The 25,808-nt window shown below is 51.5% G+C and overlaps 1 protein-coding gene across 2 annotated transcripts in view; it reads right to left on the reverse strand.

Annotated features, from left to right (window-relative positions):
• The window catches only part of LOC147097187 (calcium-binding and coiled-coil domain-containing protein 1-like), a 56,787-nt gene extending 47,066 nt beyond the window's left edge, over window positions 1-9,721 (reverse strand). The window contains exons 1-2 of one of the 2 annotated variants that reach the window (XM_085973063.1): window positions 9,566-9,721; window positions 423-578 (exon numbers count right to left, since the gene is read on the reverse strand). In XM_085973063.1, the coding sequence (XP_085829189.1) occupies window positions 423-563 (141 nt within the window). In that variant the 5' untranslated portion in view covers window positions 564-578; window positions 9,566-9,721. Of the gene's footprint in view, window positions 1-422; window positions 579-9,362; window positions 9,513-9,565 lie in introns of those variants that run through there. The other variant, XM_085973062.1, reaches the window with a different exon arrangement.
• Window positions 9,722-25,808: the final 16,087 nt, after the last annotated feature.

Raw genomic sequence — 25,808 nt, forward strand, 5'->3', positions numbered from 1 at the left:
GTGTAACTGTCAATGTTACTGACACTAGCTTTGGACACAATGTAACTAACAATGTAACTAGCATCGGACACAATGGGCAGGATTTTCATTGGGCTGTGGAGGCAGGATTGGAGGCGTGTGGGGGGCTAAAATCCCAAAATCGGGGGGGGCACAAACCCATCCCGCCCCCATCCCGCCTCCATGCCATTTTCAAAGGTGACCAAAACTGCACACAAGAGTCAAGTCTAGAGGTGAGAAAGGGCATGGATGAGGGTTTCAGCAGCGGATGAGCTGAGGCGGGGCGGAGACGGGCGATGTTACGGAGGTGGCAATAGGCAGCCCTTGTCAAGAGGGGTGTTGCTTTCCCTGCGCCGTTCCCGCACGGCTTATTCCTGCATCCCGCACGTGGGGTGGGGTTACCGCTGTCCTGCGCGTACACGTACTTTAAAGAGGCCGATCCAGTCCTTCGAGGCCCACCCGGCCCATGAGCCAAGCGTGTAGCGGCACTCCACAGCTGTGCCGGGAACGTACGACAGAGCTACATTGTTGAACGTGACCTTCGACTGCGAAGGGCTGACCTCCATTTCCGCTGCGCCCGCCTGAAACAAGAAACCAACACAGCTCAATCAACAACCCTGAGACCACACCTTGAGTATCGTGTGCAGTTTTGGTCGCCTTATCTGAGGAAGGAGGTTCTTGCCATGGAGGGAGTGCAGCGAAGATTCACCAGACTGATACCTGGGATGGCAGGAATGACGTATGAGGAGAGATTGGGTCGATTGGGCTTATACTCGCTGGAGTTTAGAAGAATGAGAGGGGATCTCATTGAAACTTACAAAATTCTAACAGGACTAGACAGACTAGATGCAGGAAGGATGTTCCCGATGGCGGGGGAGTCCAGAACCAGGGGTCACAGTCTAAGGATAAGGGGTAAGCCATTTAGGACAGAGATGAGGAATTTCTTCACCCAGAGAGTGGTGAACCTGTGGAATTCTCTACCACAGAAGGCAGTTGAGGCCAATTCATTGTTATACAGTGACAGAGCTGTACCCACCAGTACTGTACCCCAGTGTTATACAGTGACAGACCTGTACCCACCAGTACTGTACCCCAGTGTTATACAGTGACAGACCTGTACCCACCAGTACTGTACCCAGTGTTATACAGTGACAGACCTGTACCCAACAGTACTGTACCCTAGTGTTATACAGTGACACACCTGTACCCACCAGTACTGTACCCCAGTGTTATACAGTGAGACCTGTACCCACCAGTACTGTACCCCAGTGTTATACAGTGACACACCTGTACCCACCAGTACTGTACCCCAGTGTTATACAGTGACAGACCTGTACCCACCAGTACTGTACCCCAGTGTTATACAGTGACACACCTGTACCCACCAGTACTGTACCCGTGTTATAGTGACAGACCTGTACCCACCAGTACTGTACCCCAGTGTTATACCGTGACAGACCTGTACCCACCAGCACTGTACCCCAGTGTTATACAGTGACAGACCTGTACCCACCAGTACTGTACCCCAGTGTTATAAACTGACAGACCTGTACCCACCAGTACTGTACCCCAGTGTTATACAGTGACAGACCTGTACCCACCAGTAATGTACCCCAGTGTTATACAGTGACAGACATGTACCCACCAGTACTGTAACCCAGTGTTATACAGTGACAGACCTGTACCCACCAGTACTGTACCCCAGTGTTATACAGTGACAGACCTGTACTCACCAGTACTGTACCCTAGTGTTATACAGTGACAGACCTGTACCCACCAGTACTGTACCCCAGTGTTATACAGAGAGAGACCTGTACCCACCAGTACTGTACCCCAGTGTTATACAGGGACAGACCTGTACCCACCAGTACTGTACCCCAGTGTTATACAGTGACAGACCTGTACCCACCAGTACTGTACCCCGTGTTATACAGGGACAGACCTGTACCCACCAGTACTGTACCCCGTGTTATACAGTGACAGACCTGTACGCACCAGTACTGTACCCTAGTGTTATACAGTGACAGACCTGTACCCACCAGTACTGTACCCCAGTGTTATACAGTGACAGACCTGTACCCACCAATACTGTACCCTAGTGTTATACAGTGACAGACCTGTACCCACCAGTACTGTAACCCAGTGTTATACAGTGACAGACCTGTACCCACCAGTACTGTACCCCAGTGTTATACAGGGACAGACCTGTACCCACCAGTACTGTACCCCAGTGTTATACAGTGACAGACCTGTACCCACCAGTACTGTACCCCAGTGTTATACAGTGACAGACCTGTACCCACCAGTACTGTACCCCAGTGTTGTACAGTGACAGACCTGTACCCACCAGTACTGTACCCCAGTGTTATACAGTGACAGACCTGTACCCACCAGTACTGTACCCCAGTGTTATACAGTGACAGACCTGTACCCACCAGTACTGTACCCCAGTGTTATACAGTGACAGACCTGTACCCACCAGTACTGTACACCAGTGTTATACAGGGACAGACCTGCACCCACCAGTACTGTACCCGTGTTATACAGTGACAGACCTGTACCCACCAGTACTGTACCCCAGTGTAATACAGTGACAGACCTGTACCCACCAGTACTGTACCCCAGTGTTATACAGTGACAGACCTGTACCCACCAGTACTGTACCCCAGTGTTATACAGTGACAGACCTGTACCCACCAGTACTGTACCCCAGTGTTATACAGGGACAGACCTGTACCCACCAGTACTGTACCCCAGTGTTATACAGTGACAGACCTGTACCCACCAGTACTGTACCCCAGTGTTATACAGTGACAGACCTGTACCCACCAGTACTGTACCCCAGTGTTGTACAGTGACAGACCTGTACCCACCAGTACTGTACCCCAGTGTTATACAGTGACAGACCTGTACCCACCAGTACTGTACCCCAGTGTTATACAGTGACAGACCTGTACCCACCAGTACTGTACCCCAGTGTTATACAGTGACAGACCTGTACCCACCAGTACTGTACACCAGTGTTATACAGGGACAGACCTGCACCCACCAGTACTGTACCCGTGTTATACAGTGACAGACCTGTACCCACCAGTACTGTACCCCAGTGTAATACAGTGACAGACCTGTACCCACCGGTACTGTACCCCAGTGTTATACAGTGACAGACCTGTACCCACCAGTACTGTACCCCAGTGTTATACAGTGACAGACCTGTACCCACCAGTACTGTACCCCAGTGTTATACAGTGACAGACCTGTACCCACCAGTACTGTACCCCAGTGTTATACAGTGACAGACCTGTACTCACCAGTACTGTACCCCAGTGTTATACAGTGACAGACCTGTACCCACCAGTACTGTACCCCAGTGTTATACAGTGACAGACCTGTACCCACCAGTACTGTACCCCAGTGTTATACAGTGACAGACCTGTACCCACCAGTACTGTACCCCAGTGTTACACAGTGACAGACCTGTACCCACCAGTACTGTACCCCAGTGTTATACAGTGACAGACCTGTACCCACCAGTACTGTACCCGTGTTATACAGTGACAGACCTGTACTCACCAGTACTGTACCCCAGTGTTATACAGTGACAGACCTGTACCCACCAGTACTGTACCCCAGTGTTATACAGTGACAGACCTGTACCCACCAGTACCGTAGCCCAGTGTTATACAGTGACAGACCTGTACTCACCAGTACTGTACCCCAGTGTAATACAGTGACAGACCTGTACCCACCAGTACTGTACCCCAGTGTTATACAGTGACAGACCTGTACTCACCAGTACTGTACCCCAGTGTAATACAGTGACAGACCTGTACTCACCAGTACTGTACCCTAGTGTTATACAGTGACAGACCTGTACTCACCAGTACTGTACCCCAGTGTTATACAGTGACAGACCTGTACCCACCAGTACTGTACCCCAGTGTTATACAGTGACAGACCTGTACCCACCAGTACTGTAACCCAGTGTTATACAGTGACAGACCTGTACCCACCAGTACTGTACCCCAGTGTTATACAGTGACAGACCTGTACCCACCAGTACTGTACCCCAGTGTTATACAGTGACAGACCTGTACCCACCAGTACCGTAGCCCAGTGTTATACAGTGACAGACACAATGTAACTAACACTGGGACACAATATAATTAACACCCGGGACACAATGTAATTAACACCCGGGACACAATGTAATTAACACCCGGGGGACACAATGTAATTAACACCCGGGACACAATGTAATTAACACCCGGGGACACAATGTAATTAACACCCGGGGGACACAATGTAATTAACACCCGGGGGACACAATGTAATTAACACCCGGAGACACATTGTAATTAACACCCGGGACACAATGTAATTAACACTGGGACACAATGTAATTAACACCCGGGACACAATGTAATTAACACCCGGGACACAATGTAATTAACACCCGGGGGACACAATGTAATTAACACCCGGGGACACAATGTAATTAACACCCGGGACACAATGTAATTAACACCCGGGGACACAATGTAATTAACACCCGGGGGACACAATGTAATTAACACCCGGGGACACATTGTAATTAACACCCGGGACACAATGTAATTAACACCCGGGGACACAATGTAATTAACACCCGGGACACAATGTAATTAACACCCGGGGACACAATGTAATTAACACCCGGGGGACACAATGTAATTAACACCCGGGGGACACAATGTAATTAACACCCGGAGACACATTGTAATTAACACCCGGGACACAATGTAATTAACACCCGGGACACAATGTAATTAACACCCGGGGACACAATGTAATTAACACCCGGGGACACAATGTAATTAACACCCGGGGGACACAATGTAATTAACACCCGGAGACACATTGTAATTAACACCCGGGACACAATGTAATTAACACCCGGGGACACAATGTAATTAACACCCGGGGACACAATGTAATTAACACCCGGGGGACACAATGTAATTAACATTGGGACACATTATAACTGACACACCCCAGGGACACATTGTAACTAACAATATAACTAGTATTGGACAAAATCATAGAAATTTAAAGCAAAGAAGGAGGCCATTTGGCCCCCGGTGTCCGCGCTGGCCAACAAAGAGCGATCCCAGCCTAATCCCACTCTCGGTCCGTAGCCCTGTAGGTTACGGCACTTCAAGTACATATCCAAGTACTTCTGCCCCTTGCCACCCTTTCAGGCAGTGAGTTCCAGGCCCCCGCCACCCTCTGGGTGAAAAAAGTTCTCCTCAACTCCTCACTAATTCTTCTACCAATTACTTTAAATCTCTGCCCCCTGGTTATTGACCTCTCTGCTAAGGGGAAATAGGTCCTTCCTATCCACTCTATCGAGGCCCCTCATAATTTTATACACCTCAATTAAATCTCCTCCTCTGTTCCAATGAAAACAACCCCAGCCTATCCAGTCTTTCCTCATTAGCTAAAATTCCCCAGCCCAGCAACATCTTGGTAAATCTCCTCTGCACCCTCTCTAGTGCGATCACATCCTTCCTGTAATGTGGTGACCAGAACTGCACGCAGTATTCTAGCTGTGGCCTAACTCGTGTTTTATACAGTTCGAGCATAACCTCCCTGCTCTTATATTCTATGCCTCGGCTAATAAAGGCAAGTATCCCTTATGCCTTCTTAACCACCTTATCTACCTGGCCTGCTATCTTCAGGGATCTGTGGACATGCACTCCAAGGTCCCTTTGTTTCTCTACACTACTCAGTGTCCTACCAGTTAATGTGTATTCCCTTTCCTTGTTAGCCCTCCCCAAATGCATTACCTCACACTTCTCCGGATTGAATTCCATTTGCCACTGTTCTGCCCACCTGACCAATTTATTGATATCTTCCTGCAGTCTACAGCTTCCTTCTTCAGTATCAACCACACAGCCGATTTTAGTAACATCTGCAAACTTCTTAATCATACCCCCTATATTCAAGTCTAGATCATTGATATATACCACAAAAAGCAAGGGACCCAGTACTGAGCCCTGCGGAACCCCACTGGAAACAGTCTTCCAGTCACAAAAACACCCATCAACCATTACCCTCTGCTTCCTGTCTCCGAGCCAGTTTTGAATCCAACTTGACACTTTGCCCTGGATCCCATGGGCTTTTAACTTGGTGACCAGTCTGCCACGTGGAACCTGATCAAAAGCCTTGCTAAAGTCCATATATACTACATCAAACGCACTACCCTCATCTACCCTCCTTGTTACCTCCTCAAAAAATTCAATCACGTTAGTCAGACACGACCTTCCCTTAACAAATCCGTGTTGACTATCCTTGATTAATCCGTGTCTTTCTAAATGAAGATTTATCCTGTCCGTCAGAATTCTTTCCAATAATTTTCCCAACACCGAGGTTAGGCTGACTGGCCTGTAATTACTCGGTCTATCCGTTTATCCCTTTTTAAACAGTGGTACCACGTTAGCAGTCCTCCAGTCCTCCGGCACCACACCTGAAGCCAGAGAGGATTGGAAAATGATGGTCAGAGTTTCCGCTATTGCCTCTCTTTACTTCTCTTACAGTCTGGGATACATTTCATCCGGGCCTGGGGATATATCCACTTTCAAAGATGCTAAACCCCTTAATACTTCCTTATCAACTATGTTTATTTCATCTAATATTTCACACTCCTCCCCCCGGATTGCCATGTCTGCATCGCCCTTCTCTTTTGTGAAAACAGGCGCAAAGTATTCATCAAGAACCATACCCAAGTCTTCCGCCTCCACACACAGGTTACCTTTATGGTCCCTAATAGGCCCTACTCTTACTTTAGTGATCCTCATGCTCTTAATGCATTTATAAAACATCTTTGGCTTTCCCTTGACTTTTCTTGCCAATATTTTTTCATGCCCTCTCTTTGCTTGTAACTAACAACGTAACTAGCATTAGACACAATGAAACTAGCATTAGACACAATATAACTAGCATTAGAGTCATAGAGTCATCGAGTTATACAGCACAGAAAGAGGCCCTTCGGCCCATCGTGTCCACGCCGGCCATCAAGCCCTGTCTATTCTAACCCCATTTTCCAGCACTTGGTCCCTAGCCTTGTATGCTATGGCGTTTCAAGTGCTCATCTAAATGCTTCTTGAATGTTGTGAGGGTTCCTGCCTCTACCACCCTTTCAGGCAGTGAGTTCCAGACTCCAACCACCCTCCGGGTGAAAAAGTTTTTCCTCAAATCCCCTCTAAACCTCCTGCCCCTTACCTTGAAACTATTGCCCCCTGGTTATTGACCCCTCTACTAAGGGGAAAAGTTCCTTTCTATCCACCCTATCTATGCCCCTCATAATTTTGTACACCTCAATCAGGTCCCCCCTCAGCCTTCTCTGCTCTAAGGAAAACAACCCCAGCCTGTCCAGTCTCTCTTCATAGCTGAAACGCTCCAGCCCAGGTAACATCCTGGTGAATCTCCTCTGCACCCTCTCCAATGCAATCACATCCTTCCTATAGTGTGGCGACCAGAACTGCACACAGTACTCCAGCTGTGGCCTAACTAGCGTTTTGTACAGCTCCATCATGACCTCCCTGCTCTTGCCTTCATTAGCCGAGGCATAGAATATAAGTATGCCTTTTTAACCACCTTATCTACCTGTTCTGCTGCCTTCAGGGATCTAGCATTAGACACAATGAAACTAGCATCAGACTCATTGTAACTGTCAATGCCTCAGCTAAGAAAGGCAAGCATTCTGTATGCCTTCATAACCACCTTATCTACCTGTCCTGCTACCTTCAGGGATCTGTGGACCTGCATTCCAAGGTCCCTCTGATCTTCTGCACTTCTCAGTGTCCTACCATTTATAGTGTATTCCCTTGCCCTGTTAGCCCTCCCCAAATGCATGTAACTAGCATTAGACACAATGTAACTAGCATTGGAAACATTGTAGCTAGCATCAGACTCATTGTTATTTACGTTGTGTCCAATGTTAGTTACAATGTAACTAGCATCAGATGCATTGTAACTAGCATCAGACACACTGTAACTAGCATCGGACACATTGTAACTAGCATCGGAATCATTGTAACTGACAATGTAACTAGCATCAGACATGCTGTAACTAGCATTGGTAATACTGTAACTAGCATTGGTAATACTGTAACTAGCATTGGTAACACTAATTAGCATCAGACAATACTGTAACTAGCATTGGTTACACTGTAACTAGCATCAGACACACTGTAACTAGCATTGGTTACACTGTAACTAGCATCAGACACACGGTGGCATAGTGGTTAGCACTGTTGCCTCACAGCGCCAGGGACCCGGGTTCAAATCCGGCCTCGGGTGACTGTCTGTGTGGAGTTTGCACATTCTCCCCGTGTTTGTGTGGGTTTCCTCCGGGTGCTCCGGTTTCCTCCCACAGTCCAAAGATGTGCGGGTTAGGTTGATTGGCCATGATAAAAATAAAAATAAAATTGGCCCTTAGTGTTAGGGGGGATTAAATACGTGGGGTTATGGGGTTACGGGGATAGGGCTTGTGTGGGATGGCTGTCGGTGTAGGGACCGGGTGCTAGGGTTTGGATGATCAGCCATGATCTCGTTGAATGGCGGAGCAGGCTCGAAGGGCCGAATGGCCTACTCCTGCTCCTATCTTTTTTGTTTCTATGTAACTAGCATTGGTTACACTGTAACTAGCATCAGGCACACTGTAACTAGCATTGGTTACACTGTAACTAGCATTGGTAACACTGTAACTAGCATCAAACACATTGTAACTAGCATTGATAACACTGTAACTAGCATCAGACACAATGTAACTAACATTGGTTACACTGTAACTAGCATCAGACACATTGTAACTAGCATTGGTTACACTGTAACTAACTAGCATTGGTTACAGTGTAACTAGCATCAGACACACTAACTAGCATGGGTTACACTGTAACTAGCATCAGACACACTGTAACTAGCAATGGTTACACTGTAACTAGCATCAGACACATTGTAACTAGCATTGGTAACACTAACTAGCATCAGGCACACTAACTAGCAATGGTTACACTGTAACTAGCATCAGACACACTAACTAGCATTGGTTACACTGTAGCTAGCATCAGACACACTGTAACCAGCATTGGTTACACTGTAACTAGCATCAGACACACTAACTAGCATTGGTAACACTGTAACTAGCATCAGACACATTGTAACTAGCATTGGTTACACTGTAACTAGCATCAGACACATTGTAACTAGCATTGGTAACACTAACTAGCATCAGGCACACTGTAACTAGCAATGGTTACACTGTAACTAGCATCAGACACACTGTAACTAGCATCAGACACATTGTAACTAGCATTGGTTACATTAACTAGCATCAGACACACTGCAATGATCTGGAGCGGCTGCACTGCACCCAGGGTTTGAGCACCAGCCCAACTCCCTGAGTGTTTTCAAACCCAGTCTGACTCGCTGGCGCAGTTGCATTTGGTTCGACACAGGAAACTGCTGACATTGTTTGACAAACAGAAGGTGGCCAAGGAGGAGGGTGGGGGGGGAGTGAGCTCACCTTTCCCCCTGTCCCCCCTTCAGCAATCGATGCCAGCCTCAAAGGCTGGGAGAGGCGGGTGTGCTCAGAGACAAGCTGCCGGAACAGACAGGAATTCTTGACGCTGTGCAAAGTCTCTCTCTTGTCCCGCTCCCCTCCCCTGCCCACCCCTCTCCAGTTACCATCGCCTGCCTGCCTGCACCAGTAATCTTCCACAATAACAAATCCCGCAGTCCTGCAGGGACTTGTAGTCGTTCAGGCTGCGAGGAGAAAGGTTGCAAAGGCGACTGAGGACTGCAACTCCGACAATGCAATGCAAAAAGGCGATTTTTTTAGTATACAGCACAGCCGAGGGGAGGAGTTGAGTCGCTGGAGCTTGTGGGAGCTGAAAATACTAAAGGCTCCTCCTCCCCATCGGCACAGAATCTGTCACAAGAATGGTGCAGCTTTTCAGGACACTCTTTTAGGTGTAAATAACCGACTGCAACTGAGCAAAAATGCAAATGAAACTTAACAAATTCAATTAAAATTTGGGGTGCTGATGCACTCCAGTCACTACGACAGTGCGGCGCTCCCTCAGTACCGTCCCTACGACAGTGTGGCGCTCCCTCAGTACTGCCCCTCCGACAGTGCGGCGCTCCCTCAGTACCGCCCCTCCGACAGCGCGCCGCTCCCTCAGTACCGGCCCTCCGACAGTGCGGCGCTCCCTCAGTACCGTCCCTACGACAGTGCGGCGCTCCCTCAGTACCGCCCTTCCGACAGTGCGGCGCTCCCTCAGTACCGCCCCTCCGACAGCGCGCTGCTCCCTCAGTACCGGCCCTCCGACAGTGTGGCGCTCCCACAGTACCGCCCCTCCGACAGCGCGGCCCTCCCTCAGTACCGCCCCTCCGACAGTGCGGCGCTCCCTCAGTACTGCCCCGCCGACAGTGCGGTGCTCCCTCAGTATTGCCCCTCCAACAGTGCGACGCTCCCTCAGTACCGCCCCTCCGACAGTGCGGCGCACCCTCAGTACCGCCCCTCCGACAGTGCGGCGCTCCCTCAGTACTGCCCCTCCGACAGTGCGGCGCTCCCTCAGTACCGCCCCTCGACAGTGCGGCGCTCCCTCAATACCGCCCCTCCAACAGTGCGGCACTCCCTCAGTACCGCCCCTCCGACAGTGCGGCGCTCCCTCAGTACTGCCCCTCCGACAGTGCGGCGCTCCCTCAGTACTGCCCCTCCGACAGTGTGGCGCTCCCTCAGTACTGCCCCTCCGACAGTGCGGCGCTCCCTCAGTACTGCCCCTCCGACAGTGCGGTGCTCCCTCAGTACTGCCCCTCCGACAGTGCGACGCTCTCTCAGTACCATCTCAGAAAGTGAGGCACTCACTCAGCGCTGCGCTGGACGGTCAGCCCAGCTTTATGCGCTCGAGTCCCTGGAGTGGGACTCTGAACCCACAATCTTCTAGAATCAGAGGCGAGTGTGCTACCCACTGAGCCAGTGGCGGACCCTGTGGGAGGGAGTGGGGGCTAATTTGGGAGCTCTTTCAAAGAGCCGGCATAGGCATGATGGGCTGAATGGCATCCTTCTGTGCTGCACCTTTCTCGGAAATAAGGATTTACGTAGCTTCCCGGACTCCCAGGCCGCCTGCCTTTTCTGCGGCTTGGAGGAGTCGGTGTTCCTTGCCTTAGAGGGAGCGCAACGAAGGTTCACTAGATTGATTCCTGGGAGGAGAGGGCTGTCCTATGAGGAGAGATTGTGTAGAGTGGGCCGATACTCTCTGGAGTTTAGAAGAATGAGAGGTGATCTCATTAAAACATACAAGATTCTGAGGGGGATTGACAGGGTAGATGCTGAGAGGCTGTTTCCCCCTGGCTGGAGAGTCTAGAACCAGGGGTCACAGTCTCAGGATAAGGGGTTGGCCATTTAGGACTGAGATGAGGAGGAATTTCTTCACTCAGAGGGCGGTGAATCTTTGGAATTCTCTGCCCCAGAGGGCTGTGGAGGCTCAGTCGTCGAATATATTCAAGGCCGAGATCGATAGATTTTTGGACTCTCGGGGAATCGAGGGATATGGGGATCGGGCAGGAAAGTGGAGTTGAGGTCGATGATCAGCCGTGACCTTATTGAATGGCGGAGCAGGCTGGAGGGGCCGAATGGCCTCCTCCTGCTCCTGTTTCTTATGTTCTTATAGTTTGAAACTGTTTCCAGTGGACGGACGGTCGAGAACCAGAGGAAAGAGATTGAAGAAAATTGGTAAAAGAACCAGAGGGGGAGATGAGGAGAATTTATTTTTGCGGCGGCGAGTTGTTCTGGGGTCTAGACAGAGTAGATGGAGTGAAACTGTCCCCATTGGCGGAAGGGTCGAGAACCAGAGGACACAGATTTAAGGCGATTGGCAGAAGAACCAAAGGCGACATGAGGAAAACTTTTTTTACTCAGCGAGTGGTTGTGATCTGGAATGCGGTGCCTGAGAGGGCGGTGGAGGCAGACTCAATCGCGGCTTTCAAAAGGGGAATTGGATAAGTACCTGAAGGAAAAGAATTTGCAGGGTTACGGGGAAAGGGCGGGAGAGCGGGACTAGCTGAAGTGCTCTTGTAGAGAGCCGGCACGGGCTCGACGGGCCGAATGGCCTCCTTCTGTGGTGTAACCATTCTATGATCTGGAACATAAGAACCTAAGAAATAGGAGCAGGAGTAGGCCATTCGGCCCCTCGAGCCTGCTCCGCCATTCAATGAGATCATGGCTGATCATCCAAATTCAGTACCCGGTCCCTGCTTTCTCCCCATATCCCTTGATCCCTTTAGCCTTAAGAAATTTTTCGAGTGGGTGACTAGGTGTGTGGATGAAGGAAATGAAGGAAATGCTGTGGATGTGGTATACATGGACTTCAGTAAGGCTTTTGACAAAGTCCCGCATAGGAGACTGGTCAAGAAGGTAAGAGCCCATGGGATCCAGGGTGCCTTGGCGCGTTGGATCCTAAACTGGCTGAGTGGCAGGAGGCAGAGGGTGATGGTCGAAGGTTGCTTTTGTGACTGGAAGCCTGTGTCCAGTGGGGTACCTCAGGGATCGGTGCTGGGTCCCTTGCTGTTTGTGATCTACATAAATGATTTGGAGGAGAATGTAAAAGGTCTGATCAGTAAGTTCGCAGATGACACGAAAATTGGTGGGGTGGTAAATTGCGAGGAGGAAAGCCTCAGGCTACAGGACGATATAAACGGGTTGGTCAGATGGGCGGAAAAGTGGCAAATGGAATTTAACCCTGAAAAGTGCGAGGTGATGCATTTTGGACGGACAAATAAGGCAAGGGAATACACAATGAGTGGTAGGACCCTAGGAAGTACAGAGGGTCAGAGGGACCTTGGTGTACATGTACATAGATCCCTGAAGGCAGCAGGACAGGTAGATAAGGTGGTTAAAAAGGCATATGGGATACTTGCCTTCATTAGCCGAGGCATAGAATATAAGAGCAGGGAGGTTATGATGGAGCTGTACAAAACGCTGGTAAGGCCACAGCTGGAGTACTGTGTGCAGTTCTGGTCACCTCACTATAGGAAGGATGTGATTGCTTTGGAGGGGGTGCAGAGAAGATTCACCAGGATGTTACCTGGGATGGAGCGCCTCAGCTATGAAGAAAGACTAAAGAGGCTGGGGTTGTTTTCCTTGGAGCAGAGAAGGCTGAGGGGGGACCTGATTGAGGTGTACAAAATGATGAGGGGCATAGATAGGGTAGATAAAGAGGAACTTTTCCCCTTAGTAGGGGGGTCAATAACAAGGGGGCATAGATTCAAGGTAAGGGGCAGGAGGTTTAGAGGGGATTTGAGGAGGAACTTTTTCACCCAGAGGGTGGTTGGAGTCTGGAACTCACTGCCTGAAAGGGTGGTGGAGGCAGGAACCCTCACAACATTCAAGAAGCATTTGGATGAGCACTTGAAACGCCATTGCATACAAGGCTAGGGACCGAATGCTGGAAAATGGGATTAGATTGGACAGGGCTTGATGGACGGCGCAGACACGATGGGCCGAAGGGCCTCTTTCTGTGCTGTATAACTCTATGACTCTATGACTCTAAATATATCTAACTCCTTCTTGAATATATTTAATGAATTGGCCTCCACTGTCTTCTGTGGTAGAGAATTCCACAGGTTCGCCACTCTCTGGGTGAAGAAATTCCTCCTCATCTCAGTCCTAAATGGCTTACCCCTTATCCTTAGACTGTGACCCCTGGTTCTGGACTCCCCCTTCTGGTAATTTGGAGAACAGAACTGTGCACAGTATAATTTAAAAAACGATTTTGGTTGGAAGAATGAGGAGAGGTAATATGAACTAAATGGTACAATTTTAAAAGGGGTGTTGGATCGCAAAAATAGGCCTGTGAACCAAAGCCTGAATCCTCGAGTCTTTAAATACATTAACCAAAGCTGTAGGAAGGGCTGTAGTACTAGAAATCATATTTAAATAATAATAATAATAATAATAATCAACTTTATTGTCATTGTTAGTGCACAAGTGCAGTACAGGCAGACTATCCTTTATCCGAAAACCTCGGGACCAGCCGTGTTTCAGTTTTCGGAAAATTTCGGATTTCGGAAGGTATTTTATAAGACTGGGAAATTTGTCGGGGGTGGGTCGGCGGGGGTCCGCGGGGGGGTCGGCGGGGGGTCGGCGGGGGGGTCGGCGGGGGTCCGCGGGGGGGTCGTCGGCGGGGGTCGGGGTCGTGCGCCACTCTGGTCATGTCGTGCGCGCGACTTACGCTGAACGAAAAAACCTTCGGTTTTTAGAGGGTTTCGGTTTTCGGAAGTTCGGATAAAAGGTAGTCTACCTGTACAACGAAATGTAGGCTTGCGGCTCCCGAGAGTGTACATTTAGATTAAGACATTTAAACATTCAACATTCATTTGGCTTGTAATACATTGTAAGGATGATTAGCTTCACTTATTAAGAAATATATGTATTAAAAATGTACATGTTGTATTTAGGTAGCTGCAAAGCATGATGGGATACTTGACCACCACTAACCCTTTTTAAATAAGTGCTGTAGAAATAGCGGACCACAGCACATTTACTAGACTCTTGGGGGTAGATTTTCCTGGAGCCGTCAGGTGGGGTTTCAGGCGTGTGGGGGGGGGGCAAAAATCCTGATTTCGGGGGTCCCGACACCATCCCGCCCAAAACCCGCCTCCACGTAAGTTTCAGGAGAGGCGGGTACCCGCCCCGCACTGGGACCCGCCGACCCGAGGCGGGAAGGGATTAGTGCCAATTAACTGCCTGTTAACAGGTAGTCAACAGGCGGTTTTTAGCCTAATCCCTATTTTGAGGGGCGTCGTGTAGGATTCCCGATGGCTCCAAACCACGCCAAGTTAGCGAGGCGGGCCGTCGGGTTGACGGACTTGGAGGGCGTCGCGATGTCGGTGTTCAGGTGAGTGACGGGTGCATGAGTGCAAAGGTAAGTGTGTTTGGTGTGTCTAAAGTGTGTAAAGAAGTTTAAGTTACCTGTACTTACCTTTACAGCCTTCCTTCCTGTAGGCGTCGGGAGTCCACCATTCAGCCGGCACTGAAAGCTGAATGGCTGCGATCTGTCAAAAGAGACAGCCTTCAGCTTTCATTGCCGGTGACAGTTCTAACTGAGTCTGTGTAGAAGGACTCAGGTTAGAAGTCAGACTGCCAGTGTTTGACAGATGAAATTTCAGTCTGTGACGTCACCTGTTGCCGGGTGGCCCTTAATTGGCCTGCTGAGCCCGCTGGGTGGGCTTAACAAGGTCAATCAAGGGAAAATCGCGTGGATTGGCCGAACGTCGATGTAGGCGGGACTAAAACCCAAAAGTTGTAGTCCCGCCTCCTTCTCGACAGCTTTAGGAAAATCTACCCCTTGGTCTCTGTCTTTACTGATTCCAAAATGTTGTTATCAGTGTTTAATGCAGCTGGCTTTCTGAGAGATAAGGGAAACTGAACTTCACAGGGAGTCGGCCATTTCTATCTTTGCCTCAAACACCTTATCTCCCTTTGGAATGTCTGCTCGCAACCAAAAGCTGACATTGTTTATTATCTCATGAATTAAGCGACCTTGCTCACAGAAGCTAGATGTCTAGAAACTAGGGGGGGGAAACTGGGTGAGTAGCGCCACCTGTTAGCGCCTAAAGAGGCAGTCAGTGGCTGTAGCGCCAGTGGCTGTAGCGCCACTGGCTGCGCCTCCCGCGATATTCAGCAGGGGCGCTAATGGTGGCGTTAGCCATTTGCGCTGCGCCGCCACCGATGATGTCATCGGTGTGCGCAGTGCCCCGTTCGCGCCCCGTTCGCGATATTTGGTAGCGAACGCCGCAGTTGCGCCGTTCGCTACCCGCGCCCGGTTCACGGGGCCTTGCTGTGCCGGCAGCGGCGCAAGTTAAGGTGGAGGTGCGGGGCGGCCGCCTTTTTCGGCGGCCGCCTGCCAGCACCTCCGTCCCCGGCCTCGTAACCCCCCCCCCCCGCGGCATTGCCGGCTGTTTCCCGAGAGCCCAGCACTTCTCCTTGGTGCCGGGCTTGTTTGCTGGCACTCGCGATCGGGGATCGTGCTGTTGCAGGCTCCTCCCCCTTAACAATGGGAGGAAGGCCTGCAGTACCGCTGCGGCACGTTGCGCTGCGATATTCAGTTTCAGCGCCCTAAGAGGGACGCGGAGCGCCTCGAGCCTTGCCCCATCTCCCTCTAGGGGCAATGAAACTGAATATCTGACAATCGCTAAAGCCTCGAACGCTGTGCTAAATCCTGCACTCAGGCGACTTTGGCGCCACTTTGGCGCCCCAACCCAATTTCTAGGCATGGTGTTATGCTGTATGTCAAAGAACACCTCAGGGCGGCACCCGACATTGAGTGACTAATCACCCAACCAATAAGAGAGTAACTGTAGTGACGTTGTCTGTAGGTGTACGCCCACTTTTGTAACCAGTGGGCGTTGCTTATCGAAAGGTATATTAATGCTTGTATGCTGTATTTCCTTAGAGAGCTAGGTGCGAGTCTGAGGAGGCTCCCTCCTCTCCCTTTGTGCACAAGGCCTTCCGGCCATTTTCTAATAAACTTTAACTTTGTCAGCAGTTCCGTCTGGTTTTACTCCGAAATTCGAATCTAACAGGGGGAACAGAGAAACCTGGGGCTGTACGGACACAAATCGTTGAAGGTGGCAGGACAGGTTGAGAAAGCAGGTAAAAAAGCATACGGGATCCTGGGCTTCATGAATAGAGGTATAGGGCTGGATTTTGTCAATGGGGATGCGATGGAGGCGGGGCTCCCACTTTTTTGGGTTGTAGTCCCGCCTCCATCGACTTCTGGCCAACCCACGCAATTTTCCTTTGATTGACCTTGTTAAACCCGCCCAGTGGGCTCAGCAGGCCAACTAATTGACACCTGGTTACTGGAGACATCAGCGATTGACTTTTCATCTGTCGAGAGCTTTTGACAGCTGAAAAATCAGCGTTTGACAGCTCTGTGAAGCGGTCAAACACTGACAGTCTGTCTTCTAACTTGAGTCCTTCTACTCAGACTCAGTTAGAGATCTCTCCAGACTAGAAAGCTGAATGCTGCAGCTTTTGACAGTTCAGCGGCCATTCTGCTTTCTGTGCCGGTGAACTCAGGGACTCCCGAGAACTGAAGGGAGGAAGCCTGCAGGAGAATGTAAAGGTAAGTAAAACTTATTAAAACACTTTACACTTACCTCACACACTTACCTCTGCACACATGCACCCATCACTCACCTGCACACCGGACGTCTCGACCCCTCCAACCCCTGCAGACCGACGGTCCGCCTCGCTAACTTGGCGTGGTTCGGAGCCATCGGGAAGCCCACACTTCAGGGCTAAAAATAGGGATTAGGCAAAAAACTGCCTGTTAACAGGCAGTTAATTGGCACTAATCCCCTTCCCGCCTCGGGGAGGCGGCTCACAGCACAGGTTGGACACCCGCCTCCTGGGGCATTGGCACGGAGGCGGGTTGGGGGCAGGATGGGTTCCTGCCCCCCGATTCTGTTATTTTCCCTCCCCACTCCCGCCTCCAAACCCACCTCCACGGGGCTTGGAAATTCGAGCCCAGAGAGTACAAAAGCAGGGAAATTATGATGAACCTTTTATCAATCACTGGTTCGGCCCCAACTGGAGTATTGTGTCCAATTCTGGGCACCGCACTTTAGGAAGGATGTCAAGGGCCTCGGAGTGGGTGCGGAGGAGATTGACCAGAATGGTACCAGGGGATGAGGGACTTCAGTGACGTGGAGAGACTGGAGAAGCTGGGGTTGTTCTCCTTAGAGCAGAGAAGGTTAAGGGGGAGATTGACCAGAATGGTACCAGGGGATGAGGAGCTTCAGTTACGTGGAGAGACTGGAGAAGCTGGGGTTGTTCTCCTTAGAGCAGAGAAGGTTAATTGGGAGATTGTCCAGAATGGTACCAGGGGATGAGGGACTTCAGTGACGTGGAGAGACTGGAGAAGCTGGGGTTGTTCTCCTTAGAGCAGAGAAGGTTAAGGGGGAGATTGACCAGAATGGTACCAGGAGATGAGGAGCTTCAGTTACGTGGAGAGACTGGAGAAGCTGGGGTTGTTCTCCTTAGAGCAGAGAAGGTTAATTGGGAGATTGACCAGAATGGAACAGGGGATGAGGGACTTCAGTGACGTGAGAGACTGGAGAAGCTGGGATTGTTCTCCTTAGAGCAGAGAAGGTTAATTGGGAGATTGACCAGAATGGAACAGGGGATGAAGAACTTCAGTGACGTGAGAGACTGGAGAAGCTGGAGTTGTTCTCCTTAGAGCAGAGAAGGTTAAGGGGGAGATTGACCAGAATGGTACCAGGGGATGAGGGACTTCAGTTACGTGGAGAGACTGGAGAAACTGGGGTTGTTCTCCTTAGAGCAGAGAAGGTTAAGGGGGAGATTGACCAGAATGGTACCAGGGGATGAGGGACTTCAGTGACGTGGAGAGACTGGAGAAGCTGGGGTTGTTCTCCTTAGAGCAGAGAAGGTTAAGGGGGAGATTTAATAGAGGTGTTCAAATTCATGAGGGGTTTTGATCAAGTAGAGAGGGAGAAACTGTTCCCAGTGGCAGGAGGGTCGGTAACCAGAGGACACAGATTGAAGATAATTGGCAAAAGAACCAGAGGGGGATATGAGGAGAATGTTTTAACGCAGCGAGTTGTTGTGATCTGGAACGCGCTGCCTGAAAGGGCGGTGGGAGCAGATTCAATAGTAACTTTCAAAAGGGGAATTGGAGAAATACTTGAAGGGGAAAAATTCACAGGGCTACGGGGGAAAGAGCAGGGGGGAGTGGGACTAATTGGAAAGCGGCGCTCCCTCAGTACTGCCCCTCCGACAGTGCGGCGCTCCCTCAGTACTGCCCCTCCGACAGTGCGGTGCTCCCTCAGTACTGCCCCTCCGACAGTGCGGCGCTCCCTCAGTACTGCCCCTCCGACAGTGCGGCGCTCCCTCAGTACTACCCCTCCGACAGTGCGGCGCACCCTCAGTACTGCCCCTCCGACACTGCAGCGCTCCCTCAGTACCGCCCCTCCGACAGTGCGGCGCTCCCTCAGTACTGCCCCTCCGACAGTGCGGCGCTCCCTCAGTACTGCCCCTCCGACAGTGCGGCGCTCCCTCAGCACTGCCCCTCCGACAGTGCAGCACTCCCTCAGTACTGCCCCTCCGACAGGGCAGCACTCCCTCAGTACTGCCCCTCCGACAGGGCAGCACTCCCTCAGCACTGCACTGGAGGGTCAAGCCTAGCTTTATGTACTCAAACCCCTGGAGTGGGACTTAAACCCACAACCTTCTGACTCAGAGGCGAGTGTGCTACCCCCTGACCCACTGGCTGACACTGAGGACGAAGAGGAATACGGGCTTGAAAACCTTTAGTGCTGCCTTGCATACATCAATAGCATTTGGAAGAGACACTCGCGAATGGCAAAATCAATGCACGGTCCCAGCGATGCTTAAAGTATTGATGATGTGCCATCTGTCAAGCGCAGCCACAGTCCGCTTCGCCTGTCCTCTTTGTTGCCCTGAAGGTTCTATGGTCGAGGGACAATGGGAGAGATATTGATGTGCGACCGCGCTGTGCGGCAGGAAGCTGCCTCCCGGCGGGCAGCAAGCGATAAATAAGACTGTGCTGAAAGCTACCTTGGGAAAAGGAAGCACTGAGTGACCGTCAGCCCAACTCTCCGGGGCGGGCGGAGGCAGGGGACAGGAGTAACAGGCTGTTAGGTGGCTGTAATCCCCTTCCGGCCTGCAAGGAGCTCTGTGAAGCTGTCAAACACCGACAACCTGTACTCTAAGTTAATTCCTTCCTCTCAGGATGATTTAGAGATCTCTCCGGAACAGAAAGCTGAATGCTGCAGATTTTGACAGCTCGCGGCCATTCTGCTTTCTGTGCCGGTGAGATGAGGGACTCCCGAAACCTGAAGGAAGGAAGGCTGTAAAGGTAAGTGATGTGCCTCAATAATTCCGAGACTCGAAGTTAGCAGAACAAAAACAAGGCTTTTATTAACTTAGAAAGTAACACGTAAGAGAGAGAGATGTCTTCCTTCTGGAGCCTGAGGCCAGACTGAAGCTAGCTTACAAACGGGGCCAGGTATGGGCGGAGCCCTACACACAGCACATTCCAGTATACAATACAGCACATTCCAGTACACACTACAATGAGGTCTGGGGGAAGGGAAATGACACTGAAACCGATCTCAGTCACAGGCAGTGGTGAATGGAATATTTCATCACAGTAAGTAAAGGTTAGTGGAACTTCTTTAAACACTTTACACACACCAAACACACTTACCTCTGCACTCTTGCACCCATCACTCACCTGAACACCGGACATCTCGACCCCTCCAAGCCCTTCAGCCCGACGGCCCGCCTCGCTAACTTGGCGTGGTTCATCAGAAATAGGAGCAGGAGTAGGCCAATCGGCCCCTCGAGCCTGCTCCGCCATTCAATAAGATCATGGCTGATCTGATCCTAACCGCCAATCCACTATCACAGAACCATCTCCTGAATCTAACAGAATTAGACACACGAAATAGGAGCAGGATCAGGCTACACGGCCCCTGGGCCCGCTCCGCTACCCACAGGGCCATGACCGATCCGAACCTAGGCTCCTGTCCAAATTCCTGCCCGCTCCCCGTAACCCTTAATTCCCTTTACTTCTAGGAAACTGTCTATTTCTGTTTTAAATTTATGTAATGATGTAGCTTCTACAGCTTTTTGGGGCAGCATATTCCATGGACCTACCACCCTCTGAGTGAAGTAGTTCCTCCTCATCTCAGTTTTGAAAGAGCAGCCCCTTATTCTAAGACTATGCCCCCTAGTTCTAGTTTCACCCATCATCGGGAACATCCTCCCCGCATCCACCCGATCCAACCCCTTCACAATCTTATATGTTTCGATAAGATCGCCTCTCATTCTTCTGAACTCCAATGAGTAGAGTCCCAATCTACTCAACCTCTCCTCATATGTCCATCCCCTCATCCCCGGGATTAACCGAGTGAACCTTCTTTGTACTGACTCGAGAGCAAGTATGTCCTTTCTTAAGTATGGACTTAAGTTCGGAGCCGTCGAGAATCCCACACTTCAGGAATAAAAATAGGGATTAGGCTAAAAACTGCCTGTTAGCACTAATCCCCTTCCCGCCTCGGGGAGGCGGTTCCCAGCGCGGGTCGGGTACCCGCCTCCTTGGAAACTGGCATGGAGGCGGGCTGGGGACGGGATGGGTTCGTACCCCACGATTTCGATATTTTAAACCCCCACACGCCTCCAATCCCGCCTCCACGACCCAATGAAAATCCTGCCCTATGAGCCTGAATGGGAGAGAGGAGCAGAGGGATCTTGGGGCCGAGATCCACAGATCACTGAAAGTACCGACGCAGGTTCATCAGGCCATAAACAAAGCAAAGCAAGTACTGGGGTTCATTTCTAGAGGGATAGAATTGAGAAGCAGAGAAGTTATGTTATGTACAGAATCTTTCTTCCAATTTATTTATTTCTTCGGGATGTGGGCGTCGCTGGCAAATCCAGGATTTATTGGCCATCCCTAGTCGCCCCTTGAGAAGGTGGTGGTGAGCCGCCTTCTTGAACCGCTGCAGTCCGTGTGGTGAAGGTGCTCCCACAGGGCTGTTAGGGAGGGAGTTCCAGGATTTCGGCCCAGTGGCGATGAAGGATCGGCCGATAAATTTCCAAGGCAGTTTAATGTCTCATCCAAAAGACAGCACCTCCAACAGTGCGGCGCTCCCTCAGTACCGCCTCCCCGACAGTGCGGCGCTCCCTCAGTACTGCCCCTCTGACAGTGCAGTGCTCCCTCAGTACTGCCCCTCCGACAGTGCGGCACTCACTCAGTACTGCCCCTCCGACAGTGCGGCGCTCCCTCAGTACTGCCCCTCTGACAGTGCGGCGCTCCCTCAGTACTGCCCCTCCGACAGTGCGGTGCTCCCTCGGTGCTGCCCCTCCGACAGTGCGGCGCTCCCTCAGTACCGCCTCTCCGACAGTGCGGCGCTCCCTCAGTACCGCCTCTCCGACAGTGCAGCGCTCCCTCAATACCGCCCCTCCGACAGTGCAGCGCTCCCTCAGTACCGCCTCTCCGACAGTGCTGCACTCCCTCAGTACCGCCCCTCCGACAGTGCGGCGCTCCCTCAGTACTGCCCGCCCGACAGTGCGGCGCTCCCTCAGTACTGCCCCTCCGACAGTGCGGCGCTCCCTCAGTACCGCCCCTCCGACAGTGCGGCGCTCCCTCAGTACCGCCCCTCCGACAGTGCGGCGCTCCCTCAGTACTGCCCCTCCGACAGTGCGGCGCTCCCTCAGTACCGCCCCTCCGACAGTGCGGCGCTCCCTCAGTACTGCCCCTCCGACAGTGCAGCGCTCCCTCAGTACCGCCCCTCCGACAGTGCGGCGCTCCCTCAGTACTGCCCCTCCGACAGTGCGGCGCTCCCTCAGTACCGCCCCTCCGACAGTGCGGCACTCCCTCAGTACTGCCCCTCCGACAGTGCGGCGCTCCCTCAGTACCGCCCCTCCGACAGTGCGGCACTCCCTCAGTACCGCCCCTCCGACAGTGTGGCGCTCCCTCAGTACTGCCCCTCCGACAGTGCGGCACTCCCTCAGTACTGCCCCTCCGACAGTGTGGCGCTCCCTCAGTACTGCCCCTCCGACAGTGCGACGCTCCCTCAGTACTGCCCCTCCAACAGTGCGACGCTCCCTCAGTACTGCACTGGGGAGTGTCGGCCTGGGTTCCTGCTCCCGGTCGCCACCTAGTGAGTTTTACAGGAAACTGTGTGCGTGAGCAGAGCTCAGAGCAAAGACAGAACAACTTCCATTTGTACCGCGCCTTTAACGTAATAAATCATCCCAAAGGCGCTGCACATGAGCGTAAATCAGAAAAAATCTGACGCTGATCCACATAAAGAGATATTAGGGCCGGTGACCAAAAGCTTGGTCAAAGAGGGAGGTGTTAAGGAGCATCTTAAAGGAGGAGAGAGAGAGGCGGAGAGGTTAAGGGAGGGAATTCCAGAGCTTGGGATCGAGGCAGCTGAAGGCACGGCCGCCAATGGTGGAGCGATGGAAATCGGGGGATGCGCAACAGGCCGGAATTGGAGGAGCGCAGAGATCTTGTAGGGTTGTAGGGGCTGGAGGAGGTTACAGAGATAGGTAGGGTTGTAGGGGGCTGGAGGAGGTTACAGAGATAGGGAGGGTTGTAGGGGGCTGGAGGAGGTTACAGAGATAGGGAGGGTTGTAGGGGGCTGGAGGAGGTTACAGAGATAGGGAGGGTTGTAGGGGGCTGGAGGAGGTTACAGAGATAGGGAGGGTTGTAGGGGGAATGGAGGAGGTTACAGAGATAGGGAGGGGTGTAGGGGCTGGAGGAGTTTACAGAGATAGGGAGGGTTGTAGGGGGCTGGAGGCGGTTACAGAGATAGGGAGGGTTGTAGGGGGCTGGAGGAGGTTACAGAGATAGGGAGGGTTGTAGGGGCTGGAGGAGGTTACAGCGATAGGGAGGGTTGTAGGGGACTGGAGGAGGTTACAGAGATAGGGAGGGTTGGAGGGGCTGGAGCTGGTTACAGAGATAGGGAGGGTTGTCGGGGGCTGGAGGAGGTTACAGAGAGAGGGAGGGTTGTCGGGGGCTGGAGGAGGTTACAGAGATAGGGAGGGTTGTAGGAGCTGGAGGAGGTTACCGAGATAGGGAGGGTTGTAGGGGCTGGAGGAGGTTACAGAGATAGGGAGGGTTGTAGGGGCTGGAGGAGGTTACAGAGGTAGGGAGGGTTGTAGGGGCTGGAGGAGGTTACAGAAATAGGGAGGGTTGTAGGGGCTGGAGGAGGTTACAGAGATAGGGAGGGTTGAAGGGGGCTGGAGGAGGTTACAGAGATAGGGAGGGCTGTAGGGGCTGGAGGAGTTTACACAGATAGGGAGGGTTGTAGGGGGCTGGAGGAGGTTTCAGAGATAGGGAGGGTTGTAGGGGCTGGAGCTGGTTACAGAGATAGGGAGGGTTGTAGGGGGCTGGAGGTGGTTACAGAGATAGGGAGGGTTGCAGGGGGCTGGAGGAGGTTACAGAGATAGGGAGGGTTGTAGGGGGCTGGAGGAGGTGACAGAAATATCTGTCATATTGGGCAGAAACAACAAAAACCCAAAGCAAACTCAATTGCTACTTGGCCCTAAACAGACAATACAACATAGCTGATTACCTGACCATGGTAAAGGATAGCAAACTGAGAAAAACCTTGACAAGGTACAGACTTAGTGAACATAGCCTGGCCATCGAAAAAGGTAGACACAGGCAGACCCGGCTACCAAGAGAGGACAGGATATGCTCTCACTGCAGTCAGGGAGTGGTGGAGACAGAGATGCACTTCCTCACAGCTTGTAGAAAATATCAGGGCATCAGGGAGAAATTCTACCCAAAATTCACAAAAATATACCCGGAAATCAGAAATTTGAATGACGACCAAAAACTCCCATACCTACTAGGGGAAGAGAGAAATTGTGTAACACTAGCGGCACACTATGTTACAGCTTGCCATAAACAGAGGGACAACAACTAAATATAAGAAAAGAGTACATACAAATTATATGAAAGTATATTTATACACTCAGGGATATATCTGTTTATACACTGTATGGATAGATCTGTATTTTTGTGCACAAGCATGAATGTTTTTTGATGCTTTGGCAACATAAGATGTAACTTGTCATCATGCCAATAAAGCGATTTGAATTGAATTGAATTGAAATTGATAGGGAGGGACAGATCACCCCAGCCAGCCCGGGGACACGAGGCTGCTCTTCCCCTGCGAGGGGTCAGTCAGGAGGTTGCGGGAAGAGGGGAGAGATTTTGTCCTCGTGATATTGCTCCTTGTTCCTGTGCCGGTGGTGCGGTTCCCAAGTGTGAAGCGTCTCCCTCTGGTGGAGTGCTGGCACAATTACAGCTGGCTGCTCTCTCCCCTGCGGCAGAGATGATTGGCAGGTGATAAATAGGGGCAAGGTATTTGTTGATCCCCTAGTGGCCTCCTCGCCATCCTCCCCTCACTATCTCTGTAACCTCCTGCAGCCCCGACAACCCTCCCTATCTCTGTAACCTCCTCCAGCCCCTACAACCCTCCCTATCTCTGTAACCTCCTCCAGCCCCCTACAACCCTCCCTATCTCTGTAACCTCCTCCAGCGCCCACAACCCTCCCTATCTTTGTAACCTCCTCCAGCCCCTACAACCCTCCCTATCTCTGTAACCTCCTCCAGCCCCTACAACCCTCCCTATCTCTGTAACCTCCTCCAGCACCTACAACCCTCCCTATCTCTGTAACCTCCTCCAGCCCCCTACAACCCTCCCTATCCCTGTAACCTGCTCCAGCCCCTACAACCCTCCCTATCTCTGTAACCTGCTCCAGCCCCCTACAACCCTCCCTATCTCTGTAACCTGCTCCAGCCCCTACAACCCTCCCTATCTCTCTAACCTCCTCCAGCCCCCTACAACCCTCCCTATCTCTGTAACCTCCTCCAGCCCCCTACAACCCTCCCTATCTCTGTAACCTGCTCCAGCCCCTACAACCCTCCCTATCTCTCTAACCTCCTCCAGCCCCCGACAACCCTCCCTATCTCTGTAACCTCCTGCAGCCCCTACAACCCTCCCTATCTCTGTAACCTCCTCCAGCCCCTACAACCCTCCCTATCTCTGTAACCTCCTCCAGCCCCCTACAACCCTCCCTATCTCTGTAACCTCCTCCAGCCCCCTACAACCCTCCCCATCTCTGTAACCTCCACCAGCCCCTACAACCCTCCCTATCTCTGTAACCTCCTCCAGCCCCCTTCAACCCTCCC

Source organism: Somniosus microcephalus, chromosome 33 (assembly GCF_052327205.1).
Source record: "Somniosus microcephalus isolate GS21.2 chromosome 33, FLI_Smic_1.0, whole genome shotgun sequence".
In the NCBI taxonomy this organism is placed as follows: domain Eukaryota; kingdom Metazoa; phylum Chordata; class Chondrichthyes; order Squaliformes; family Somniosidae; genus Somniosus; species Somniosus microcephalus.